This window comes from Bufo gargarizans, chromosome 4 (genome assembly GCF_014858855.1).
Source record: "Bufo gargarizans isolate SCDJY-AF-19 chromosome 4, ASM1485885v1, whole genome shotgun sequence".
Lineage (NCBI taxonomy): Eukaryota > Metazoa > Chordata > Amphibia > Anura > Bufonidae > Bufo > Bufo gargarizans.
Genome location: NC_058083.1, coordinates 452,612,695 through 452,636,106, shown reverse-complemented (window position 1 = coordinate 452,636,106; position 23,412 = coordinate 452,612,695). Strand labels below are relative to the sequence as shown.

Genomic DNA, 23,412 nt, shown 5'->3' with positions numbered 1-23,412 from the left:
ACGCAAACCGGATGGAATAGCATGCCGCTGCAAGATGCTGTGGTAGCCATGCTGGTTCAGTATGCCTTTAATTTTGAATAAATCCCCAACAGTGTCACCAGCAAAGCACCCCCACAGCATCACACCTCCTCCTCCATGCTTCACGGTGGGAACCAGGCATGTAGAGTCCATCCGTTCACCTTTTCTGCGTCGCACAAAGACACGGTGGTTGGAACCAAAGATCTCAAATTTGGACTCATCAGACCAAAGCACAGATTTCCACTGGTCTAATGTCCATTCCTTGTGTTCTTTAGCCCAAACAAGTCTCTTCTGCTTGTTGCCTGTCCTTAGCAGTGGTTTCCTAGCAGATATTCTACCATGAAGGCCTGATTCACACAGTTGTTCTAGAGATGTGTCTGCTGCTAGAACTCTGTCTGGCATTGACCTGGTCTCTAATCTGAGATGCTATTAACCTGCGATTTCTGAGGCTGGTGACTCGGATGAACTTATCCTCCGCAGCAGAGGTGACTCTTGGTCTTCCTTTCCTGGGGCGGTCCGCATGTGAGCCAGTTTCTTTGTAGCGCTTGATGGTTTTCGTGACTGCACTTGGAGACACTTTCAAAGTTTCCCCAATTTTTCAGACTGACTGACCTTCATTTCTTAAAGTAATGATGGCCACTCATTTTTCTTTACTTAGCTGCTTTTTTCTTGCCATAATACAAATTCTAACAGTCTATTCAGTAGGACTATCAGCTGTGTATCCACCTGACTTCTCCACAACGCAACTGATGGTCCCAACCCCATTTATAAGGCAAGAAATCCCACTTATTAAACCTGACAGGGCACACCTGTGAAGTGAAAACCATTTCAGGTGACTACCTCTTGAAGCTCATCAAGAGAATGCCAAGAGTGTGCAAAGCAGTAATCAAAGCAAAAGGTGGCTACTTTGAAGAACCTAGAATATGACATATTTTCAGTTGTTTCACACTTTTTTGTTATGTATATAATTCCACATGTGTTAATTCATAGTTTTGATGCCTTCAGTGTGAATCTACAATTTTCATAGTCATGAAAATAAAGAAAACTCTTTGAATGAGAATGTGTCCAAACTTTTGGTCTGTACTGTGTGTGTGTGTATGTATGTATATGTATATGTATATATATATATATATATTTTATACTTTATACAGCCCAAAAATATCTATACAAACCAGACTGATGTACAGCAAAACGACTCCTTTTTTGTCATGTAATGGATGAATGGCGCCTAGGATACCACCAGGAATAGATAGAAAGGACTTTACATAGGTTTGCTGCTTCAGTAGGTTAAATGTTATTCAAAGCATACCTGAATGTTCAAAAAAGTTTGCATAATGGCTGTGCTTCATTGTACAATAATAACTGTGCAGGAACAGGTAGGTTTGGGCTTCCGTAATATATTTTTCAGACATATTATTCCCTATTTCAGCTGCACAACTAGATGCATTTCACTCAGAAGCAGGGGGTGTATCCCTTCTGTCAGCACTATACTGCTATGACATCCTCTCCCTTACTTCCTACTATGTTTGTTTTCAGCTCTGGAGCTCACTGAACAGATAAGGAGGGGGAAATCACACTTGCAGAAAGTCGGTAAACTCATGTGATGTTCAGAAGCAGTGTAGAAGCAGTTTTTATCAGCTAGCTCTGACACACCCCCATTTCCTGTGAGCCATCTTCTGAGTCTCTGGTATTAGAGGAAGATCTTGCCTGGCACCAGTCAGTGGACTGCAAATTAGGTGGAAGTGAGACCCCTAGTGGCCATGACAGTGACTCTTTAAAGCTGATACCTATTAGTTTATTTGCTCTAAACTCCAGCTCTTCACCTATAATATTTTACATACACATTGTCAAAAAAAACTCAACGTTGCCTAACAATAGGTTCTGCAGTCCTTGAGTGACTATGCTAGTTTTCCAGTGGAGAGCACCATAGATACCGGTCATTTGGGAAACTGGTTGTTTCTGCAAAAAGGATTTCAAAATGTAAGATGGCCGCAGTCCCACAGCAATAGTGAAGAAATGTTTTCACCTTTTTTTTTTTTTTTTTTTTTTCTTTTTTTTTTAGGAGAGCAGAGATCCTCGGAAACTTCACTGGTTGTTTGAGCTGTTGCTGGAGTCTCCAGTGAGTGGAGAAGGAGGGTCCTTTGTCGATGCTTGGTATGTACACAGCAAAGCGATCCAAAAGGCCCATAACTGTATTACACATTTACATGAATATATAATATATGGCACATTCCTATTTGCACATACTTTCATCTAGCAGGTGCACTTGTTGGATACACCAAACTGCCATGGATAAATCGGCACCATGCTGTATTTCATGCATATATAAGCATGAAAATATTCAAAATGTAACACTATTAAGACATAAAAAAAGGTTTAAAGGTTGTGCAGGGGTTTTATATTAATGACCTTTCCTCAGGACCTCCTGCACCCCTGCCGATTATCTTTTTGAGGAGGCGGCGGCGGTGCTCCATGCGAGTGCTGCTTCCTCTTCAATACACATCCAGTCATCTTGGAAGCAAGTGTAATAACAATGAGCGAGTACTTGTAATAACACGCCGCCGCTGCAGGGGAGACAACGCGCAGTGTAATGAAGAGGAAGCAGCGCTAGCATGGAGAACCGCCTCCTCTTCAAAAAGCTGATCACCTTTGTCGCCTTCCTCCAAGTCCTGATTGACAGGGCCAGCCAGCGCTCTCATCCGTCTGCCAGCCCTGTGCTCTGGTGAAATCTCATGCTATTCGGCGCAGGCGTGGTGAGGAATCTGGCAGCCTGCTAGCGTCTTTCCCCTCACCGCGCATGCACCGAATGCTGAACAGCGTGAGATTTCACCAGAGCACAGGGCTGGCAGACAGATGCGAGCGCTGCCTGGCCCTGTCAATCAGGACTTGGAGGGAGGTGACAAAGGTGGGAGAACGGAGCCTCTAGGAACAGGAACAACGCCTGCCCTGCTCCTAGAGGCTAATTAGCATATTATAAAAGTTATATTTCTGGCATAACGGGGGCATAGATAAAAGTAGGACTAGGCTAGTTACAGATGTAGCAGGGTTAACGCTCAGATTTCTTAACTCATCGCATTATCTTGAAATAAAAGCCATTGAAAAGCAATTGAAGGTGTTAGCTAAACTAAATGCGTTAAGCAAACACATCTCATAAAGCATGTGTGTTAACTCTACTACATCTGTAGGTTTAGCTGACATTAGCACATCACTAATGTCAGCTAGCTTAATAGGGTTAAATCTGGTGACAGAAACCCTTTAATAGTATTTAACCCACTCGAGGATGCTTGAAAATGGTGGTCGATCGCCGCCAACACACATGGCACGGACTATCCTATACCTCTGTATGATGTGGACTGTAAGGGCGCCTTATGAAACTCCAGCCCCTGCTACGTTTATATGGAGAACTCTAAAATGAATTAATATTAATGACCACATTTCATCTGCTTCCACAGCCGATTATATGTCCTTCAGGGAGGTCTTGCACAACAGGAGTGGCGAGTTCCAGAGTTACTTCACAGATTGCTGACCTATCTGGAACCCAAGTTAACCCAAGTCTACAAAAATGTCAGAGAGCGGATTGGAAGGTAAATGACTCTTCTTTGTAGGGATTTGTGTATTTCCGTTTAAAGGGGTATTCTCATGCAGATTGTCTCACCATTTTTGCTCATAGTCCTGAGCTGGAACATTTTTGTGAAGTCCCCTTGCTAGTATGTGTGCCGGCAATTTTGCCTGCAGGAGATCTGGCTGCCACCCGGCAAATATGCTGGGATTCAGCTGGACCAAAAAACCCTGCATGCGATGGCTTTTGTTTATCGTAGATCCTGAGTGTGGCGTCGGTCCATTACGCTACCTAACCACAAGTGCTTTTCTTGCAGTGTGCTCACTTACATATTCATGATTGATGTCACTTTGCCAAACACTGCACCCACCAAATCTCCTCGTATTTCTGAATTCACTGCACGTGTTCTTGAGAAGTTAAAGTTCCTCGTGGAGGCAGATGAGGAGATACAAAACCACGTGATGGAAGAAAATGGAGTTGGGGAGCAAGATGAGAGAACCCAGGCCATTAAATTGATGAAAACCAGTAAGTGGTTGGAGATGTTTGTGAAAAAATGGCCAAAGCTGTTGACGCTCTACAGACTGCAGAGTTATGACTAGATATTGAAAGCAGCGGTCATTTAATGGCTTTCATGTGTATATTATTTTTCCAGTATTGAAATGGATAATGGCAAGTGCAGGAAGATCTTTCTGTACTGCGGTGCCACAGCAGCTGCAACTTCTACCCCTCCTGTTCAAGGCAAGTTGGCCTCTGTACTGGCAGCAGAAGTGCCAAAGCTCGTGCTGTATATTTATATCTTTATTTTTAAGTCATTTCTAACCTTTTTTCTATATGTCTGCCCCACTAGATTGCACCTGTAGAAAATGACAACAACTATGATGAGCTGAAAAGAGATGCAAAACTGTGCTTATCCCTGATGTCTCAAGGGTTACTCTACCCTGAGCAGGTGCCGCTAGCACTTGATGTATTAAAACAAGTGAGTATCTAACCTGTACTTTACTGGCAGCTTGTTCTGTCCTCCAGTGGATGGTCGATGATCAATGCTTCTGGCTATTTTCCGCCTTTTTTTTCCCTAAACATAATTTTATTCATAGGAAATATTAAAAAAACTTATCAGGTAACTGACATCACAAATATTTTCTTGTTTCATACATTCTTGCAAGCATTTAAATTTCCCAAATAAGAAATGTCCCCCAAAACATTAGGAATGCTCTTTAACTTTCAGACTGTGTTCCTATTCTGGTGTGTGCATTGTATACATCCTGCTTCCTCTCAGTATCTCATTGTATGGGATCCGGTCATCATGATATGTTAATGTTTTTAGTTTTTTTATCTATAAAAAGAATTTAAAAAATAAAAAGGAATTCTCTTTAATGCAAAAATTATGCAAGCCCCACCCATTGTCTTGGGGGAATTATACTACCAAAATTGGGACAGATGTCAAGTACGTTGTTGAGCTCAGAACCCCACCATTGTCTGCCCCATTGCGATGCCTTGTGTGTTGAAGAGACTCCTGCACACAGGTAATCGGGGCTGCCAGGGTTGTCTTGTAGTTTAGCCCCAGGCTAATGGATCCTAAAGAGGTTGTTCACCTTTTTAGAGCTTTTCTACAGACCCCACAGTATGACCAGACCTGCAGTGGTAATTATACATATGCTGGGTTCCGGCTCCATCACTGCCCCGCTGGATCAGCAGGTCCTGGGTCTCCCTGTGTCAGCCTCCAGTTTGACACAGGTCACGTCTACCCCTGCAGCCAATGACTGGCCACAGCAGTGGTGTGTCACCTGTGCGGCATATGTGACGTGACACCTGACCGCTGCAGCAGTGACGTGACCTGCGTCAAACCAGATGTTGACATGGGGAGACCTGGGACCTTCTAAGCCGATGGGGCAGCGATGAAGCCGGAACCCAATGGCAGGTATTAGGTAAGGGTGGGTTCACATCACTTTTTATGCCTCCGTTTGATGTATACGTTTGGGGAAAAAAAAAGGATACAAAATGATACCACGTTCTTGTATCCTTCACAGTCCGGTAAAAAAAATGTATGCAGTTGTAAAATTTTAAATGGAACTCTCTTGTGAACGGATGCCACTGTATGGCCTCAGTATGAGGCATAGGTTTAAGGCGACTTTCACAGTGCCGCTTGAGGGTCCGCCTGTGAGATCTGTTTCAAGGCTCTCACAAGCGGCCCAAACGGATCAGTTTAGCCCCAATGCATTCTGAATGGATAAGGATCCGCTCAGAATGCATCAGTTTGGCTCCGTTCAGCCTCCATTCCGCTCTGGAGGCGGACACCAAAACGCTGCTTGCAGCGTTTTGGTGTCCGCCTGGCGATGCAGAGCCAAACGGATCCGTCCTGACTTACAATGTAAGTCAATGGGAATAGAACCGTTTACACTGACACAATATTGGTGCAATTGTAAACAAATCCGTCCCCCAGTGACTTTCAATGTAAAGAGCTCTAAAAAGGGGAAAAACACCTTTTAACAAAAGGTGACATTTGCCATCCACGTGTTACTGTATGGCAGGGATGTCAAACTCGTGGCCCTCCAGCTGTTGCAAAACTACAACTCCCATCATGCCTGGGCATACTACAGCTATCAGGGAATGATGGGAGTTGTAGTTTTGCAACATCTGGAGGGCCATGAGTTTGACAACCATGCTGTATGGTATCTGCACAGGTGGTTCGAAAAGTGCTGTACTTTCACTCCTTAGAGACCCCCAGTTATATGGTAAAGGAGGGGTACAGAAACATGAAATTATCCCACACATGGTTCACAGACGAAAAATCTACAAAGTGATCTTTTTGCTGCATATTGATCATTTTTCTTCATCTGCACTAAATGCATTCTACCTCAGCAGTCACCTTATTTAACTCCATGATGGAGTATGGGGGATGTGGAAGAAAGTCCAGGGCCCTGACCATTACGCTGTATGGTGTGTAGATATTTGGATTGCCGCCATACAGATAATCGAGGGGATCTCAATAGTGTTTTTTAAGGAAAACTATTTAGAAAGTAATTCAAAACCTTTGCTAGAATGTTGCTTTGATAAATGTGAAAAAAGTGCGTCTGAAGCTGTCTTTCTCACTGAGCTTTTCTGCTGTTTGAATCTGTAGACCGCAAGAAGTAGCTCCTGGCATGCAAGGTACACAGTCTTGACCTATACTCAGACGATGGTCTTCTACAATCTCTTTATATTCCTTAATAATGAAGAAACTGTTCAAGGCATCAAGTGGCTGGTTCTACAGCTGATGGCAGATGAGCAACTGGAGGTAATTTAATGGCATAACTACTCAAAGTTGTTGTTGCTCTAAAAAGGTCTGTTCATGAGAAGGAACTGAATGAATGGGATTCTAAAATCTGAAAGAGAACCTGTTGCCATGAAATGCAGTGCAATCTGCTGGCAGCATGTGATAGACTGAACAGATTTAAAGGGGTTGTCTCACTTCAGCAAGTGGAATGTATCACGTATAGAAAGTTATTACAAGCCACTTTCTTATGTATTGTTGTTGTCTGTTTTGCTTCCTTTGCTGGCTGGATTGCATTATACACTTCTCGTTTCCATGGTTACAACCACCCTGCAGTCCAGCAGTGGTGGCCGTGCTTGCACACTGTAGGAAAAAGTGCTGGCCCCTCTGGTGGCTGAGACCACAGGAGTGAGCTTAGACCGGTGCTTTAACCTACAGTGTGCAATCACAACTGTTGCTGCTGGATTGCAGGGTGGTCATAACCATAGAAATGAGCAGTGTATAATGCAATGGAAAAATGAATCCAGACAGCAAAGGAAGCAAAATGGATAATAACAATACATTAGAAAGTGGCTTGTATTTAACTTTCTCTATATGACGCATGACATTTGCTGAAGTGAGACAACCCCTTTTAATGTAGTTTTGTGGGAAAATAATTCAGCGGAACTTGTAATTTATACATTTAGGTCTCTGCTCTTTCTGAGTTTAGTTGTACACAGGGCCATCTTATCAGTGAATGCCAGCTATCTCTGTATACACACTAAAGGCTCCTTTACACAGGCCGGCACAGCAGGCAGTTTTCGAGAACATGCAGCAATCCTCTCCTCTGTATGGGGACTAGTAATTTCTCCTGCGATAGCTTGTCCCCGTAGAGTATCCCTGTTTCTGAGCAGCAGATCTCTGTTTGCACAGCATGATCTGCTGCCTAGCAATGATGATTTCAATCTTTGTATCACCAATGCTTTCACTTTTGCTCATTCATCAGGTGATCAGCGACCCCTTTTACATGGGAAATTATCAGGAATGAGCATTCCTAGGAATGCCCCTTCGTGATAATTTCCACGATTGTCTGCCCATGTAAACGGGCCTTTTACACAGAGAATGCGATCAGTCACTGATAAGGCAATCCCTTTGTACAACTGAACTCAAAAAGAGCAGGGATTTAAGTGTATAAATTCAGAATTTGGTGAATCTTTTTTTTTTTTTTTTTTTTTTTTTTTTTTCCAGAATTCTTTATTGGATTTTCATTAATTTTTTTCTTATGTATGACAGTATCGACATACCATAGAACATGTCAATTTTACATCAGTATTTGACAAAAACATTAAGCATAGCAACATTCAATTGTCAATCAAATACATGTACTGGGAACAATTATGTTAATAAGTGATCTCTTGACAAAGGTCGGAAGCTTGGGTATGCTAGTGTGTACCAAAGCCATGAGATCCCAAGGTAAGGCCAACTGCATTTCCAATTTCAAGTTAGAGTAATAGGATGTCCTGTTAGCCCAGTCTAGCAAATGACTGCTCAGACACGTCAAATTGTAACCCCTCACGTCTGGAAAATTCAGTCCCCCATGTTCCCTTCTCAGTTTCAACTTGTCCAAGGAAATACGCAGCCTTTTTCCTCTCCACAAGAATCTTGAAAAACCCTGTTCTAAATGGTGTATATCAGCATGCCTAAGCAAAAGTGGGATGGTTTGCAACGGGTATAACAATCTGGACATCCCCATCATTTTTATTAGATGACAGCGCCCTTCCAAAGAAAGTGGGAGGTTGATCCATCTATCTAGGTCTGCCAATATCTTAGAAATCAATGATGGAAAGTTCAGTTGATATAAGGAGTGAGGCTGCTTCCCTACCTTGATACCCAAGTACGTAATGTGGGCCCTGACCCTAGTGATAGGAAGCTTCGCTAGCCACCGCTGTGTACCTCAGGTGTCTGGGAACAAAGTTAACAGCTCGCACTTATATATGCGAATATGTGCCAAACACCTTCAGTTCTTCAAATATTCTTTCTATATGGTCCTGTGGTCTAGCTAAAAAGAGAATAATGTCATCAGCAAATAAAGCTGTTTTCAGACACATTTTGCCCACCCTAATCCCTTCAAAGAGGTCGGACTGGCTCAGTCTCCTGGCCAATGGTTCTAGAGCTAGATTGAAGAGTAGAGGCGATAAAGGACATCCCTGACGTGTACCTTTCTGTAGGGGGAAAGGACTGGAAAGGAAACCCTGCGTGTACACTCTGGCCTTGGGGTTTTCGTAGAGCCAGGATAATAAGTTCCTAAAATGCCCCACAAATCCCATTCTATCCAGTACCGCCTCCAGCCATGACCACGTAACATTGTCAAAAGCTTTTTCAGCGTCAATGGTGAGCATGGCTGGGGTCTCTCCCTCCTCAAGGTCCTGGCTGACCCTGTCTAAAACCGTAAGCACATTCCTTAGATTGATGACTGCAGATCTCCCCTGTACAAATCCCACCTGCTCAGGGGCAATCAGGGTGGGCAACATAGTCGCCAGGCAGTCAGCCATAACCTTGGACAGTATTTTCGTGTCAACGTTAATGAGAGAAATGGGTCTGTATGACCCTGGATCTAGCGGATCCTTACCTGCCTCAGACAGTAGCTTAATGTAAGACATATTCTCTCTATCTGGGAGCGCTTTCCCCTCTAGCACCGCATTATAGAGACTGGGGAGAACTGGGGAAATCTGGGTGAGCAGCGCTTTGTAGTACTCCCCCATGTACCCGTCAGGGCCTGGGGCTTTGGAGTTGCTCAGGTGACGAATAACTGCCTGGAGTTCTTCTATGGTTATGCCCGCATTTAGCAGTGTAACCTGATCTTGTGTAAGCGATCGTAATTGTACCTTATCTAAAAGGGTGTCCACCAAGCTAGTAGTAGTCGTCTGATCCTCATACAAAGATTTGTAGTAGTCTCCCACTATTCTACTGATTCCTGCTGGGTCAGTGTCCACTTTACTGTCAGAATTTTTAAGGGCCAAAATGAACTGCGGGCGTCTCCTGCCCTTCGCCAGGTTTGCCAGAAGCCGGCCAGCCTTATTGCCAAATTTATGTAAGATGGCCTCATAGGCCGTAAACCGTAAGGACTCCCTCTCTTTAGTGAGCCTGTCAAAGTCTCGTCTCGCCTCCACCCACTTTTTCTTATTTGCTTCGGTGGAATCCCCTAGGAAAACCGTGTATGAAGTTCTAACTCTAGCACTAGCTTCTTCCTGTTGCATCAGCACCTTTTTTTTCATCCCGAACACATAGTTCATTATCCTTCCCCTCATTACCGCCTTAGATGCATGCCAGAATAGCCTGGGATCCTCCATGTGTTCCTGATTAGCTTCCCGGTATTCTTCCCACCATCCCACTAGTTTATTCTGAAAGTCCTCACGGGATAATAGCTGTGAAGGGAATCTCCATAGATAATCTGGGCCTCTTGGATAGTCTGCACCTAGGATTAGTTCCACAGGCGCATGATCTGCTATCACCAAGTCTCCCAAACTCGCCTGCTCTACCCTCCCTCTCAAAGAATGATGCACTAGGACAGTGATGGCGAACCTTTTACAGACCGAGTGCCCAAACTGCAGCATAAACCCACTTATTTATCGCAAAGTGCCAACACAGCAATTTACCTTGAATACTACAATACAATATAGAATATCTTCCATGTACTTTATCATTTATCTACAATAGCCTGCCTACAGTCAGTGCGCTGCCTGTGCTGTTCATAGTGCGACCTGCGCTGCTGAATGGCAGGAAAAGTCTACGACATATTGGTACACCATAGACTTTTTCCAGGGTGTGGGTGCCCACAGAGAGAGCTCTGAGTGCCGCCTCTGGCACCCGTGCCATAGGTTCGCCATCACTGCACTAGGATATAGTCTGTCCGGGACCATGAATCCCTCGCATGAGAGTAAAAGGAGTAACATCTTTCATCAGGATGTAGCTGTCGCCGGGGATCCACCATCTGTCACCTGCAGCGATTTTGACATTAGTCCATCCCTAGATCTAGTATTTTGTTCCCCAATGACATTACGCTTCCTATCTTCTAACTCACTGAGGACAGTATTAAAGTCCCCCCCTACTATCTTATTGGGACAAGCATCTCGCAGCAGGAGCTCTTCCAACTCCCTATAAAATCGCGCATTGTTATGGTTTGGTCCATAGATATTATATAAGCTATATTGAGTTTCCTGTACCTTCAACAACACATGAACCCACCTACCCTGACTATCGGACTCAGACTTCAGAACCTGGCAGTTAAGCTCACTAGGGCCCGGTGGACCTAGCCTAATCCTCCAAGTCCCCGACTCTGCCCTTTCCTGTCCACCCGACAATCAACCCCAACAAATATGCAACATGACATATTATGGCAGATTATCTATAACCACACAATTATTGACTATACTCTTTTGAGAAACCTTGAACTTTAGTCTCTCCAACAGCTTGTAAAGCCCTAGAGTTTGCGGTAGCATAATTTTAGCCTGCTGCATTGCACCACCTACGTATCACGGGCTTGTATGATTAGCTCCTTCTCGCAGCTGTTCTGCGACCTCCTGAAGATCTCTGATCTTGTGGCAGGGCGGCCAGCACTTGAGTGTCTCAGTCCTGGTCCGCCGACAACCCTCCTTCCTGCTTACCCGGGGGGCCTTTTTGAGGACCAGATCTAGTGGACTCATCCACCCGTTGATAGTCCCGCTTCTCCTTGGAACGTAAGGGCATCTGCTCCGCCTTCTGGGGATCTCTGTAGAACCGCACAGAGCCATCTCGCATAGTTGCTTTCAAACGAGCCGGGTATTGCAATTCAAATCTTATCTCCCGCTTGTAGAGCTCCGAGCAAATTCGGCTAAAGTCTGTGTTGGCGGGCCATCGCGGCTGAGTAGTTGGCGAAACGTACACCCTCAGCCTTCCACATGATATAAAACAAAATGTGATTTATTCGACTAGGACACTTTCTTCCTTTGCTTCATGGTCTAATTCTGATGTTCCTGTGTTCATTGTATCAGCAGTGGACAAGGGTCAGTATGGGCACTCTGGCCAGTCTGCGACTACACAGCCCTGTACACAGCAAGCTGCAATGGACTGTGTGATCTGACTTCTGTCATAGCAAGGAATCACTTTCTGTTTGTGCTACAGTAGTTTTTGGGTGGGAATGGACCAGATAGATTAGCCTTTACCCCCCATAACCATCAATGAGACTTGGGAGCCCATAGCCCTGTCACTGGTTCATGGGTCTTCTTTCCTTGGACTATTTCTGGTAAGTACTAACCGCTGTATCCCGGGAGCACCCCACAAGACCTGCTGTGTTGGAGCAGCTCAGATCTGGTTGTCTAGCCAGCACCATTTGGTCCATGTCAAGGTTGCCCATATCTTTTTGGTTGCCCATTTTTTTCTCCTTCCAACTCGTCACCAGCAAGAACTGACTGTTCTCCTATACCATTGTTACAAGATAATCAGTGTTATTCACCTAGTGGTTTTAATGTTACGATTGATCTGCGTACTATGTATACAGTACGGCAAAACAAAGCTGTGAATATTTCATGTGAGCAGGAGTGGACATAATCGGCGTACCTTCTGACCCATTTCTGGTTTGTCTGAGAATAATTTGAATGTACAAAAACTGGAACTCCGTGCAGGGAACAGCGAGAGACAAATGTCGGGCTCCCCAGTGAGTGTGTTCATTTTACAGCCGAGCCTCCACTTATTCTGCCGTTCCCGCTACGCTTCATGTTTCATTTATTAACGCGGTCCCAGAGTGGGGCCTGCAAATTGTCGGCAGAATTTTGAACATACTTTTTCACTTCGTACGTTTGACAATGCTTAATCAATTTGATCACATTTTAATAATGTACGATGGACGTGCAAATGAGCTCATTGTCAAGTTGGTCTATTTAATTAGATCAGCACTTGCCGTCACACTTACTGATTTGTGCGACTCTAGAACATTATGTTCAAGAAGATAATTTGCAATAATATGGCAGATTACATGCAGAGTGCCGGTCCTTGCTTTCTGCACTAAGCAGATGAAGCTCTGTGTTTACATTTTGCCATGTAACAATATGTACTTATTAGTAATTGTGGCCTCTTTTATTAACGATGATTAATCTACAACGCACTTAACCTCTTCACGGCAGCAAAGCTGCACCTAGGCTCTCCATAGTCCAAGCTACATTACGCGTAGCCGCGTTACAGGCAGAATGCTTATAACGTGGCTATGAGTCCCATAATGTAGCTTGGACTACTTTATACGTCGTGGCAGTAGGCTCTGAACTGTAACCCGACATATAAAAGCATTACATTGCGATCTGCCAGCACCCCGTGGCACCACAGATTGCTGTGACCGCGCTGTCATTGAACAGCTGTGGTCACAGCATCCCTGAGACCAGCAGAAGTTTTTCAGCGTAGCATCATTATAGCAGGGTGTTGCAACAATCCATCACAGTGTAAAAGGCGGCATGAGGGTGCTCTTCTTGATGTAAAATTATCTGTGAGCCTGCAGTCTGTGAATTAGACTGGTGGGAAGGGGTTAATTCACTTTTTTTTTCCATAAAAAAATGAGTTAAAGCTATAGTTTTAGCAATAGTATAGCAGACTACATGCGCGCACACATCCCTTCCCCTTTACATTCCTAAAAATATTAGTTTTAGCAATAGTATAGCTGTGTGTAAAATATACAAACATACACACATTTGTTTTAATCATTTTGATTTATTAAAAATATTTTAATTTTAGAAATCATTTGTCTTGAAATATTTTGTTATAAAAATTGATAAGGAAAAATATACAGTATTTTATGGGCTATAAGGTGTACCCAGGATTTAGAGGAGGAAACTTTTTTTTTTTTTTTTTTTTTATCACACCCCAAAATCGGACCCATCAGCCTCAGTTCAGACCTCAGATCGGACCACCCAATCAGACCTTATATCGGACCCCCTCCCCCAATCAGACCTCATACTGCGTGCTTACGTGCAGGGCCCGGAAGAACACCAGGTAGGATGAGTAGAGCCAGCACAGCGCTTCCCTCATTGCTCCCCGCACCTCCCACATGCTGATGATCACTTCCATAATGGAAGCAATCATTAACATTCAGACTATAAGACGCACTGCTGAAAAATAATGTACTTTTTTTTTTTTATAATTTCACAGTTTTTCCTTAAATATATATATTTTTTATATTATATCTGTCATCAGAAGGTCTAAGGCAGGGATGCACAACCTTTTCTGGTTGGGGGCCACATTGTCAGACTGAAGGAATCCCAAGGGCCGAAAATAAAAGTTAAAGGGGTATTACCAACTGATATACTGTATTTATTGCATATTGTACATACAATGTAAACCAGAAATGTCTGGTTACACCTCCAGGACTCTAATCTAATGGGAGAATACATGAAAAATGCATGTGAGCAGCCACAATACATAGACATACATGTCTGTTACCAGATGGTTGGGGGCAGCAGGTTGTGCACCCCAGGTCTAAGGTGTCCCATGAAAAATAATAAATTACTTGCAGTTAGATAAAGATTTACACCATTGAAAGTTGAGCCTTTTGGATGGTGTAGACCAGCCATGCTATTCTTTCATTCATATATTGTTTTACGTATGTTCCATTATATTCTTCACTGCAGTGTGTGTGTTTTGTCTTCAGGTCAGAGAAATGGCCGCCACGACGCTGAGTGGTCTTTTACAGTGCAACTTCCTAACAATGGATACTGCTATGCAGGAGCACTTTGAAAAGCTCTGCAAAACTAGGCTTCCGAAAAAACGGAAGAGGGACCTAGGTACAGCGGTGGACACTATACCTTCCGGAGGTTGGTAGCATCTAGTGCCATGTCTGAGGAGATACCATGTTTTCATGAATAAGAATGTATTTTTATGATATGGAGGGACACTGCAAAGGGAAGGCAGTGGGCCCCTGGTGATCATATATTATCAGTGGGAGAACTGCTCTCTAGGTGCTCTTTTCAATGACGTATTACATACCTCTGATTAGAATCCATGGTCGTCCTCCAGAACGAGAACTGTACTTTACAGTGACTCTCTGCTCTGGCTAATTCAATGTGGCCCCTATTAGGGAACCTTCCTCTATCTCAGAATGCCCTGATGGGGTTAATGGAGAGTGGTCACCTATACTGGACTGCCGTGCAAGTGAAATAACAGCTTCATCACGTCATTTCAGTGAAGGGGACATTGTGAGTCATTTGTGTCCAGTATTGCTATACAGTTCATTATATAATTGACTTGAAATGTAGTCAAACAATAACTGATGGTAGTTGCGTATGCTTCCACTCATTGGTCTCCCATTGTCTATTTATTCTGTTCCTTTTCTGCACAGATCTTGTTAAACGCCACGCTGGAGTACTAGGGCTCAGTGCATGCATTTTATCCAGTCCCTATGATGTCCCTACTTGGATGCCACAGCTGCTAATGGATCTCAGTGCCCATCTCAATGATCCTCAGCCCATAGAGGTAATTTGCAGCTGTAACTCATTGTTTTCTCTCAATTTTCTTAGATTCACACCAGTAATTGATATCAAATTGTAAAATTACATAGTGAATATAACGGCCCCTTTATACTGCACGACGTTCCGGCAGATTATCGCTAACAAGTGTTCATATGAACGTTCGTTAGCAATAATCTGCTGATGTAAAGGTGCCGCTGATTACCCGACAAATGAGCGAAGCGCTCGTTCGTCAGATAACAGGATCGTTTCTGCAGACTCCTACATCAGCGTTCCAGCTGATCGGTCCGTCTAAACGGCCTCTAGTGCTGGCAGATAATTATTCTGTGTGGGGACGAGTGATGGTTTTAGTAATTGTGGTCTCCTCTATTGACGAGCAGCCGATTGTCCGGAAGGAAACGGTATTCCCATCTGCGCAATTAAAAACATTATAAAATAGTAATTTCGAAGTTGGCTTTGGTGGTACTGACTGGTACCTCTGTACCAAAGTCGACTTCAGATTCCTATTTTAAAATGTACGCAGATAGGAATACTGGAGTCATTCACCAAAGTCCTGCGCAACTTCGGGCATACAGGGAACCAATACATTTTGATACTGTACAGAAATGAAGGGGTTGCCCCATTATAACTTATCCCGTATCCATTTTTCATTTTACTTAAAAAAAAAAAAAAAAATCTCTAGTTTCAGTATTAAATTGCAGTAATTTGTGATTTTGTTTTTAGATGACTGTGAAGAAAACGCTGTCTAATTTCCGGAGGACGCACCATGATAACTGGCAGGAACACAAGCAGCAATTCACAGATGACCAGTTAGTGGTACTGACCGATCTCCTGGTCTCTCCTTGCTACTATGCATAACAGGTGAGATTTAGTTAGAATTGTTTGCAGGAACATGCCGCTGGCTTCGCAGGGCTCATTTCCATAGACATACCATGCTCCCTTTTTTTCACATGTCTTGAAGCCTCACATCTCACACATAAGTACCAGCTTTGAAACTTTAAAGAAAATCTATCCCAGCTGTTTGCATAGACACATAGCTGTGGTTCACCTGATTAAAACACTGTCTTTAGTTGATCTAAGTCTCCATTCCTGAGTTATGACACTTATTCTTAATATGTAAATTAGGCTTTTGGTGCAAAGAGGGTGTCACTATTGCTCTGATTGCACCCAAACTCTACTCATTTCTGTGTCCAGCCCCTCCATGGCCACTTTGCCACTGCCTAGCACTGTCAATCAAAGCAGCCGGGGAGGGGCTTGTGATCCAAACGCTCCTTAAAGCGGCCAGTAGTTCCATAATATTCATCTTTTCTTCTCTGGTGGTTTAGTCTGTATTTTATTATCATTCTGCCCTTGTTGTACTGGAAACTGGCCCTCCATGTGCTGAGCCTGTGATAGACTAGACTTGGACAGTGTGCCCTCCGGCACTTTGCGGGGCTCCGTTCTAAGTATAGGGACCCGCACCTATCAGACATTGGGAACATTTCCTGTGAATGCAGATATGAAACAAAGCCTTCCAAGGTATATTAAATGGCGACCATTAAAAAACATGTGCTCCTCAAAAAACAAGCCCACTTTATGGCTATGATGATGGAATAATAAAAAATAAAATTTATGTCAGGAAGGAAAAGAAAAACTAAATTGGAAGAGAAGGGGTTAATAACATTAAAGGGGTTTTCCAAGACTTTTATTTCAGTGTCTGATGGGTGGAGGTCTGACACCCGGGATCCCCACCAATCCTCTGTTTGAGAAGGCAGTGGCGCACCCAGTAGCACCACAAGCTACTACATTGTACAGCAGCTGTGTTTGGTATTGGCGCTCAACCCCATTCACTTCAGAGGTGGAGCGCCTATACCATGTGACCGATAAAAATCATGTCACATGGCCTAGGCTTAGCTGCAAGAAGGCTGCGGCGCTAGTGCCAGTGCCTCCCCCAATAGATGATCATGGGGGTCCCTGGTGCTGGACCCCCACAGATCAGATACTCATGACCTTTCCAGAATCTAGGGCATTAGTTAAAAAAATCTGGGAAAACCCCTTTAAGAAACATGGACTGAATGGTCCTGTATGTGATTATGCAGAGGAATGGGTACAGTGGACCCTGCTTGTACATACCCTAATATGTTAATGCTTTCTTTTCCCAGTGCGCCATTTAAAGGGAAGAAGTTGTGTGATGTGAAGGACCGAGGCCCAGTTTAGGAGCTGAAGTTTTTGGCATCTAGCCACCCATGTGTGTTTTTTTTTTTTTTTTTTTTTTATCATGGTAGTCCAATAGAAGAAGTGTCTTGGTGATTTTAATGGATGGATGATACTTGTGCTTGAAAACGTTTAATGTATCAGACTACAGAAAGACAATAATTGGCTTTTTTGCCACAAAACACAAGGACTCAATAAGACTTCTTTTTTTTTTTTAGATGTGTTTAATAAATGTATAAAATGTAGAAACAGTAGTAAAAAAAGAAGAAAAAACATTGTACAGGTTGCAACCTTTTACAAGAAATGACAGCATTGGTTTGTAAGAGCAGACTGCAGACGTTTAAGCTAGGTTTCAGCTTTGTATCGGGCGACATGCCGTATGTTTGTGTTTTTAAATTATTTTGCTCTTAGTTCAACGCACTTACATGGGTTTTATTTAATGTATGCATGTCTGTGTGTACATAGCATGTGTATATCTACACACCTAGATATACATACGTACATAACATCTGCATTTTTGCAGCTTTTTTCTGTGCTATACTCCTGTTGCTGATATGTTACTAGGTGACATTTTTAGCAAGGTACTTTATACGTGGAGATAATTCTCATTTTGGCAAACTCATCTTCCCTCTGTAAAGATGTGTACTGTGTTCCTTGAAGGAATGCTGTTATTTTTATTGCCTACCTGCTGAGCAAGTGACCCAGTGATACTTTGAAGCACAGCAGAGACCTAGTGTGGGATTTACCAGCATCAGCACACAGGTGTAACCACTGTATAGCGTAGTGCCAAATCCGTTCTTTCAATTGTATACTTAGTTTATTTTAAAACCAAATAAACCGATTGTTTCTAACCACTGTTTTTCTTTTATTTGTGTCCCTCTTGCATGCGGGTCTGCAGAATTCGCAAAGCATTATCATTTTTATTACATTTTTGCATAAGTTAATAAATTTTCTAGAGAAAGTCACATCCTCTTGTATATGCCCTTTCCCTGGTTGCAGGAACCTCCTTATTTAAAAGCGTGTCTGCCGTAACATAAAGGGTCATTTATTATAGTGTTTGCCTGTTTTTAGTTTCATTTTTCCTATTTTAGACTTTTTTAGGCACATTTACTAATGAAATTGCTTTAGATTCATTTGTGCCTTGTTCTACAATTGTCCGTTTTAGACTAATTCTGGCACAAATTAGGTTCAAAAACATTCTAATTAGTGATGAGCAAAGCAAGCTTCATATGCTAGATCTGAAGTCGCTGTGCTGAAAACTTCAGATTAATGCCATACGGAGATCTGTCACCGTACAGCATTAAAATGTATGGCCTCCGATGAGGCGAAGTTAGTTATTCACAAAGTCTTGTAAGACTTTGTTGAATAACTTCTGTATCCGAGTTCAGATCCAAGTTTTAAAAGTTTTTCAGTTTAAAAATCAAATACCTAAGTTATTCACCGATGTCTCACGAGACTTCGGGAATAACTGACTTCGCCTCATCGGTGCCGTACATTTTAATGCTGTACGAAGACTGATCTCCGTACAGCATTAATCCAAAGTTTGGAGCAAAGCGACTTCGGATCTAGGATCCAAAGCTTGCTTCACTCATCACGAATTCAAATTTTTACTTCACTCCAGGGGTGGTGTAGTGCTGTTCGTCTGCATTGTATTGGCCCGTGCAACAATTTTGTTAAAATGGTCGCGTTGGCGAGTCGACATGCACCTTTTGACAAACATAAACATATGTATATGGCTGCAACTTTTTCAATCTAATATGCGACTTTTTAATTAATATGCAATTTGGTTTTTTTAATCCACTATGAGACTTTTTTTGCATCACTTTGCACCTAATTTGTGAGCTGAGCAGCGAGTAGTCTGATTGCTCTCGATCCACCTGCGCCCTGATGAGTACAAAGACACCTTGCCTAATTCCTGCTGTGCGACACTTTTAAATACTATGCAAAATAGTGACAGGCTACTATACTACATCGGTCAAATCGCACCCTAAAAAACAGACGAGCGTGATAAATGACCACCAATAGCTGAAGACACCATTGAAGAGATGGGAAAAAGGTATATGATGCTGAGGTCTTTCTGCTTTGTGAGGAGTGGAGTATCTTTAACATGCCTTCACAAACGGCATATTTAGTAGATATGAGACCACAGAACTAAAGATTGTAGCTATTAAACCAGGGATGCCCAACCTGCGCCCCTCCAGCTGTTGCAAACAAATCTCAGTATGCTTGGACAGCCTACAACTAATAGGGCATGCTGTGAGTTGTAGTTTTTTAACAGCTGTAGGGCCGCAGGTTGAGCATTCCTGCATTTATTTGGGTCGTCTCACTCCAGCAAATGGCTTTTATCATGTGGAGAAAGTTAATACAAGGCACTTACTAATGTATTGTTATTGTCCATATTGCTTCCTTTGCTGCCTTGATATCATTATACACTGCTAGTTTCCAGGGGTTACGTCCACCACTGCAGTGCAGATACAAGTTGACGGGAGGGGAACTGCTGCGCATGCTTATGCATGCTCCCACAGTGTGCACATACCCAATTGTACACATCTGATATATGGCAAAAGAGCTGGCCTGTACTGGTGGTGGACAACCACCCTTCCCTCCCCACTCCCAGAACCGGACCTTTGTTCTAGGATATCCAGAAGAGCAACACTGGGGAAATAACTTGTTACATTTTCAAACAAAAATGCTGTAAACAGGAGATCATAAAATTTTCACCTCCATCCATGTGAAGCTTAACCCCTTCTACGCCGGGCCAGTTTTCGCCTTCCTGCCCAGGCCATTTTTTGCAAATGTGGCATGTCAGTTTATGTGGTAATAACTTTGGAACACTTTTTTTATTTATCTGAGATTGTTTTCTCGTGACACATTGTACTTCATGATAGTCATAGATTTGAGTCAATATATTTCACCTTTATTTATGAAAAAATCCCAAATTAAAATTTTTTTTATTTCTCTGCTTTTAAAAAAGAAAGTGATACCTCATAAAATATTTATTACTTAACATTCCCCATATGTCTACTTTATGTTGCCATCAATTTATAAATGTCATTAAAAAATTTTAGTACGTTAGAAGGCTTAGAATTTTGGAAGCAATTCTTAAAATTTTTAAGAATTTCCAAAACCCACTTTTTAAGGGCCAGTCCAGGTCTGAAGTCACTTTGTGGGGCCTACATAGTGGAAACCCCCCATAAATGACCCCATTGTGGAAACTACACTCCTCAAGTTACTCAAAACTGATTTTACAAACGTTGTTAACCCTTTAGGTGTTCCACAAGAATTTAAAGAAAATGGAGATGAAATTTGTAAATTTTTTTCTTTAACACATCGAGGGTTAACAGCCAAACAAAACGTAATATTTATTACCCTGATTCTGCTGTTTACATAAACACCCCCACATGTGGTCGTAAACTGATGTAAGGGCACACAGCAGGGTGCAGAAGAAAAGGAACGCCATATGGTTTTTGGAAGGCAGATTTTGCTGGACTGGTTTATAGATGCCATGTCTCATTTGAAGCCCCCCCCCCCCCCCCCCCCCCCGAAGCACCCTTACAGTAGACACTCCCAAATAGTGACCACATTTTGGAAACTAGAGCATAAGGTGCTAGTTTTATTGGTACTATTATGGGGTACATATGATTTTTGACCCCTTAAGGACGTGACTTAAGGACCAGCGTCGTACCTGTACGGCGGGCTGATCAGGCAGGTGCGGCGCCCACCCAATCAGTGGCAGGGGTCCAGCAGTCACTGACAGCCGCACCCCTGCTGCATATGCCGGCATCAGTGTTTTCATCCCCTTGTATGCCGCGGTCAAAGCTTACCCATCGGGTCCCCGCGCTGCAGTGACGGGGACCCGATGGCAGACAAGGCAGCCAGATGCCTTCCATAGGCATCGGGCCTTGCCTTCTACGAAAGCCTGAGGCTGACATGCAATGCATTACAGTACACAATGTATTATAATACATTGAAGAGGGGATCAGACCCCCGGAAGTTGAAATCCCAGAGTGGGACAAAAATAAACAGTAAAAAAAAAAAGTAAGAAAACAGTGTTTTACATAATAAAAAATAAAGTTTCTAGTAAAAAAAAAAGCCCCTTTCCCAAAATAAAACACACAAAATTGTAAAAAAAAAAACAGACGTGCGGTATCGCCGTGTCCGTTACGGACACGGCGATACCACATGTCTGTTTTTTGTTAGTTTTTTTTACAATTTTGTGTGTGTTTATTTTGGGAAAGGGGCTTTTTTTTTTTTTTTTTTTTTTTTTTTTTTACTCGTTACGATCGGCTCTATAAAAATATCCTCTATAATAACCTCTTAGATGAACACGTCAAAAAAATAAAAAATAAAACGATTTTAAAAAAAATGATTTTTTTTTCACCTTACATCACTATGTGCAACACCAAGCGATCAAAAAGGCGTATGCCCCTCCAAATTAAAAAATTAGCCCCTACTTAAGACAATAAACAAAAACAAAAGTAACTATGGCTCTCAGACTATGAAGACACTAAAACGTGATTTTTTATTTTTTTTTGTTTCAAAAATATTGTGTAAAACTTAAATTAAAAAAGTAAACATATTTAAGCTACTTTCACACTAGCGTTTTGGCTTTCCGTTTGTGCGATCCGTCTAGGGCTCTCACAAGCGGTCCAAAACTGATCAGTTTTGCCCTAATACATTCTGAATGGAAAAAGGATCCGCTCAGAATGCATCAGTTTACCTCCGATCAGTCTCCATTCCACTCTGGAAGCGGACACCAAAACGCTGCCTGCTGCGTTTTGCTGTCCGCTTGACGAAACTGAGCTAAACGGTTCCGTCCTGGCACACAATGTAAGTCAGTGGGGACGTATCCGTTTTCTTTGACACAATCTGGCACAATAGAAGACGGATCCGTCTCCCATTGACTTTCAATGGAGTTCATGATGGATCCGTCTTGGCTATGTTACTGATAATACAAACAAATCTGTTCATGACGGATGCATGCGGTTGTATTATTGCAACGGATCCATTTTTGCAGATCCATGACTGATCCACCCAAAACACGTGTGAAAGTAGCCTTGGGTATTGCCACGTCCGTAACAAACTGCTCTATAAAAATATCACATGACCTAACCTCTCAAGTGAACACCATAAAATTTTTTGTCACCTTACATCACAAAAAGTGTAATAGCAAGCGATCAAGGAGTCATATGCACCCCAAAATAGTGCCATTCAAACAGTCATCTCATCCCGCAAAAATTATACCCTACCTAAGACAATCGCCCAAAAAATAAAAAACTATGGCTCTCAGACTATGGAGACACTAAAACATATTTTTTTGTTTCAAAAATATTGTGTAAAACTAAAATAAATAAATGTATATATATTAGGTATTGCCACGTCCGTAACGACCTGCTGTATAAAATATCACATGAACTAACCCCTCAGGTGGACACGTAAAAATAAAAACTGCGATAAAATAGCCATTTTTGTCACCTTACATCACAAAAAGTGTAATGCCAAGTGATTAAAAAGTCATATGCACCCTAAAATAGTACAAATCAAACAGTCATCTCATCCTGATAAAAATGAGCCCCTTCATATGACAGTCGCCTAAAAAATAAAAAAAAACTATGGCTTTCATATATATTTTATATTGTCATATTTGGTATTGTTGCGTCCATTACAACCTGCTGTATAAAAATAGCACAAGATCTAACCTGTCAGATGAATGTTGTAAATAACAAAAAATAAAAACAGTGCCAAAACAGCTATGTTTTGTTACCTTGCCTCACAAAAAGTGTAATATAGAGCAACCAAAAATCATATGTAGAAGAATCACAAAATAGTGACCTAACTGGGAGGAAATGCTAAACCCCCAAATAGTGTACTGTAACGTATTTATAACCGGGGGAGCAGATCCTCCACATGTGATCCGTTGCGAACGGCAA

At 42.4% G+C, this 23,412-nt stretch overlaps 1 protein-coding gene across 2 annotated transcripts in view; it reads left to right on the top strand.

Moving 5' to 3' along the window:
• The window catches only part of PSME4 (proteasome activator subunit 4), a 151,297-nt gene extending 132,964 nt beyond the window's left edge, over positions 1–18,333 (top strand). For both annotated transcript variants that reach the window (XM_044289678.1, XM_044289677.1), the window contains 10 exons: positions 2,081–2,172; positions 3,471–3,602; positions 3,894–4,102; positions 4,230–4,315; positions 4,425–4,553; positions 6,696–6,851; positions 14,476–14,638; positions 15,163–15,296; positions 16,013–16,150; positions 17,431–18,333. In XM_044289678.1, coding sequence (XP_044145613.1) covers positions 2,081–2,172; positions 3,471–3,602; positions 3,894–4,102; positions 4,230–4,315; positions 4,425–4,553; positions 6,696–6,851; positions 14,476–14,638; positions 15,163–15,296; positions 16,013–16,147 — 1,236 coding nt within the window. In that variant the 3' untranslated portion in view covers positions 16,148–16,150; positions 17,431–18,333. The remainder of the gene's footprint in view (positions 1–2,080; positions 2,173–3,470; positions 3,603–3,893; positions 4,103–4,229; positions 4,316–4,424; positions 4,554–6,695; positions 6,852–14,475; positions 14,639–15,162; positions 15,297–16,012; positions 16,151–17,430) is intronic.
• Positions 18,334–23,412: the final 5,079 nt, after the last annotated feature.